We start from the raw sequence: 3,527 nt of genomic DNA, 5'->3' as shown, positions 1-3,527 counted from the left end.
AAAAAAAAAAAAAAAGGGATCACATCAACAATATGTTGATCTTTCAAGAGTAGATATCAGTGTGGTTCTCCCTAATCACCTTAATTATATTCATATTTCATCAATACTTGACTCTTCACTTAACAATATTGGTTACCTAAGTAAATAAATTCATATTTAACTAACATAATTGACTCTTGACTTTCTATATTGGCCAAGAGGCCATGCAAGTTTGATTTGTGATCATCATCATTATATCTCAGTCTATATATATATTTGCCTAATTCCATTATACCTGCACACTTCCATATCCCTTTTTTGTATCTCTACCAAAGATCGGTGATATGGATAATTTAAAGGCATATCTTTCCTTTGTTTTTCTTTGGGTTTTCTTCTTGTCTTCTCATGTTCTAGCTCATCATGAATTGCCCCAAGGTGAGTCTACTCTCATAAAAATATGATTATGCACGTAACTAGTAGTTATCCAAACAATTTTAACATTACAACTGATACCCCTGCTTATGAATAAAGTCTTTGGTTCATGGCGGTGTTGTAAATCAAAATTGGATTTTTAAGTTTTATTCTTCATGATCTTTAATTTTGATATTATATAATAAAAAGTTGCTCTTATCATGGCATATGTTATAAAAGTACGTTGTATATATTATATATTTCACCATTTGATTATAACATGATTTTGCATTATATTTTCTTGATTCATTAAAAGAGAGAAAAACAGAGTATAATTTGAAAGTTCAAAAGATAAAAGATTCAATAAATGACTGGGTTTATCCTTCTATTGGTTACAATCCTACTACAACGACAACAACCCCGCCCCCAGAAGCCGCCATTGATGGCTGGTCTAAATATATCGGTAAAGCACCTTTCTACTTTTTTTTTTTCCCTGATTAGTCAGATAATCATGCATATAATAAAATGCTAAAGTGTAACTATTTTCACAAAAATAATTTAATGGTTTCGTAATTATTGTTCAAGCTCTCTATTAAGAATCCAACTCCAATTCAATATTATTGAAATGAAGGATTACATAAACATACAGAGATTATATTTTCTTTTTGTCTATTTATTAACGTATAACTTAACAAGAATTATAGATCTACACTAAAATTAACATTAGTATAAAATATATTGAAATACAAAATATATATTAAGAATAAATAACACAAAGTTATTTTATTGAATTTAATATTTATAATTTTATAAATATAATATTTATAATTAATAAATATTACATGTAAAATTATGCTTAATTATCCTAATAATAATTAAAAATATAAAATTATTTTTAACTAATTTTTTATTGTCTTTCTAAGATTTTTGTTTGTTATTAATGAAAGAAAGTTATCATCACAAAATTATTCTTATAAAGCTAATAAAAAATAGTTTACACATTAAAATTAACTACTAAAATTAGTTATTATTTATTTATATATAAATATATGTATTATTTAATTTATTTTGATGTATTTTATATTTTAGTATAAAGTGATAAATAAATCCTTGAGAATTACTATAAAAAGAATTCTTGAAAATTTTCATTTTAGATATATTAGTTCCTAAAAAAATATCAATAAAATTTTTTAAGATAATAGATATAGATATACTACCTCTAAATTAACTCTTGTAATTAGGATATAAGGTCTTAATTTAAACTAACCTATCTATGTTTGTTATGGTAAAAATTTTTATTGATATTTTTTAGGAATTAATATGTTCAAAATATAAATTTTTAAGAATTATTTGCCATTTCACTCTATATTTTAATATATATTTTAAACGATTATGTTATGTGTATACTAAAATTAACTACTAAAATTGGTCAAAATATAAAATATATATTGGAATATAATACACATTAAAATTAAATTAAACCACATGTGTATTATTTATACACAAATATATTAGTAGCTAATTTTAGTGACTGATTTTAATGTATAAATAACATTTTTGTATTTTAAATTAGTGGCTATTTTGTTATAAGCTTAGCATGGTTGAAAGCTAACTATATGGTAGTAACTAATAAGCCTTCAAAATATACAGAAATGGAGAAGAATGATGAGGATGCAAGTGTAGTACTCTGGCATCGCAAAATGATGAAGCCTTCAAAAACAGAAACCAAATCTTTCAAAGTTTCCCTTGCCGAACCTCCTATTATTGATCCACGCGGTGCCAAAGAAGGTTCTTATTATGGCCATGTCCTTAGAGCAGAACCTCCTGAAGATGATGGCGAAGGAGTACATAGTTCCAAAGCCGGTGGTTATTACGGCAATCTCTTCCGAGCAGAACCTCCTGATGAAGATGACGGCGAAGAAGACTTGAAGCTAGGTCATGTCCATGGCTCTTCAGCTGAACCTCTTGTTGTTGATCCACGCGGTGCCAAAGAAGGTAATTATGGCAATCTCTTTGGAGCAGAACCTCCTGATGATGAGGATCAACGTGATGCTAAAGAAAGAAGAGTAAAAGGCAAATCTGTTGTTTATTCGCGTGGCCATGATGATGATGAGGGAGAAGTGACTTATGCCTATTCTACTGCCCGAGCAGATTCTCCACCCGATGAAGATCCAAGAGATAGCAAAGTAGGTTATGGTGTGCTCAATATGAATGACAAGGTTGATAAGGAGACAATAAAGAACTAATAATGCAAACTAAAAACACTGCTATATGTTATATGTCCTAAATTAAATAACACCATCTGCCATGATGGTTTTATGGATATAATTTGTTCCCGTGTGCTAAGTCTTATTTTCTTGTTAAGTTATATAATATATTACTTCCTTCTCTAGTTTGGTCATATTGTAAGTTCGTTATTATCACTTCCCTTTGTAATTGAAAATTATGAAATAAAAGAATATTTGATATGTTAATTCAATTTTATGTTTTTGCTCATTGATATATAAGAGTAATATAATGACGTTCTCTTTTCAATTTTCTAGTATGTGTGATCACAAAATATATAATAGGTAGGTGAGTTTTCTCGTGGCATAGGTATTGGTGACTAAGTATGATTATAATTTGACTGGTTAATAATATTTTTATATGAGGGTAAGGAAAAGTATAGATAATCAATAACATTTTTGAACAATGTGTGAATAACGTGAATTAATAGGATTAAAAAAAGTAAATTAATTTTAAATTTAATTAATAGCATTAAATTAGAATATAGTGTATTAATAACATTAAATTAAAATATAATATATTTTTATTTAATTAGTGGTTATTATATTGTTTAAAATGGCCATTGTTTACTTAGCATTTTTCGGTAAGGTAATTATTACTGGAAGCGTTAATTATTTGGTTGAGTGAGTGTGAACATTATTGTGATGTTAATAAAATAAAATTGTCTATCAAAAAATAATATTTGTGATGTGTCATTGGACTTACTTATCAAAAGAGAATTTTGTATTATCATTTCATTTTTATTGTTGTTATTAACTTATTATTATTATTATTATTATTATTATTATTATTATTATTATTATTATTATTATTATAAATTTTGAGAATCCTAAATCCTAACCCTTCTCTTC

General features: G+C 26.5%; 1 protein-coding gene across 3 annotated transcripts; it reads left to right on the top strand.

Annotated features, from left to right (window-relative positions):
* Positions 1–281: 281 nt before the first annotated feature.
* On the top strand, positions 282–2,883 carry LOC107459255 (uncharacterized). Of its 3 annotated transcripts, none has more exons than XM_016077476.3 (3): positions 282–414; positions 707–853; positions 2,041–2,883. In XM_016077476.3, the coding sequence occupies exons 1-3, from the start codon at positions 324–326 to the stop codon at positions 2,634–2,636; spliced, it is 834 nt and encodes a 277-aa protein (XP_015932962.1). In that variant the 5' UTR covers positions 282–323; the 3' UTR covers positions 2,637–2,883. The 3 variants fall into 3 exon arrangements, with proteins under 3 accessions (XP_015932962.1, XP_015932964.1, XP_015932963.1); XM_016077477.3 differs by having other exon boundaries at positions 300–414; positions 821–853; XM_016077478.3 differs by lacking the exon at positions 707–853 and having other exon boundaries at positions 285–414.
* Positions 2,884–3,527: the final 644 nt, after the last annotated feature.

This window comes from Arachis duranensis, chromosome 7 (genome assembly GCF_000817695.3).
Source record: "Arachis duranensis cultivar V14167 chromosome 7, aradu.V14167.gnm2.J7QH, whole genome shotgun sequence".
NCBI classification, from domain to species: Eukaryota; Viridiplantae; Streptophyta; class Magnoliopsida; order Fabales; family Fabaceae; genus Arachis; species Arachis duranensis.
The sequence above is the reverse complement of the archived record's forward strand: the minus strand, read 5'-3'. Positions and strand labels throughout refer to the sequence as shown.

What these genes read in the sequence shown, in the direction of transcription:
- LOC107459255 (XM_016077476.3), top strand. Translation starts at nt 324, where the DNA reads ATGGATAATTTAAAGGCATATCTTTCCTTTGTTTTTCTTTGGGTTTTC. An exon ending in TCATCATGAATTGCCCCAAG is followed by an intron (nt 415 to 706) that starts GTGAGTCTACTC and finishes ATTCATTAAAAG; the next exon opens with AGAGAAAAACAGAGTATAAT. An exon ending in TGGCTGGTCTAAATATATCG is followed by an intron (nt 854 to 2,040) that starts GTAAAGCACCTT and finishes CAAAATATACAG; the next exon opens with AAATGGAGAAGAATGATGAG.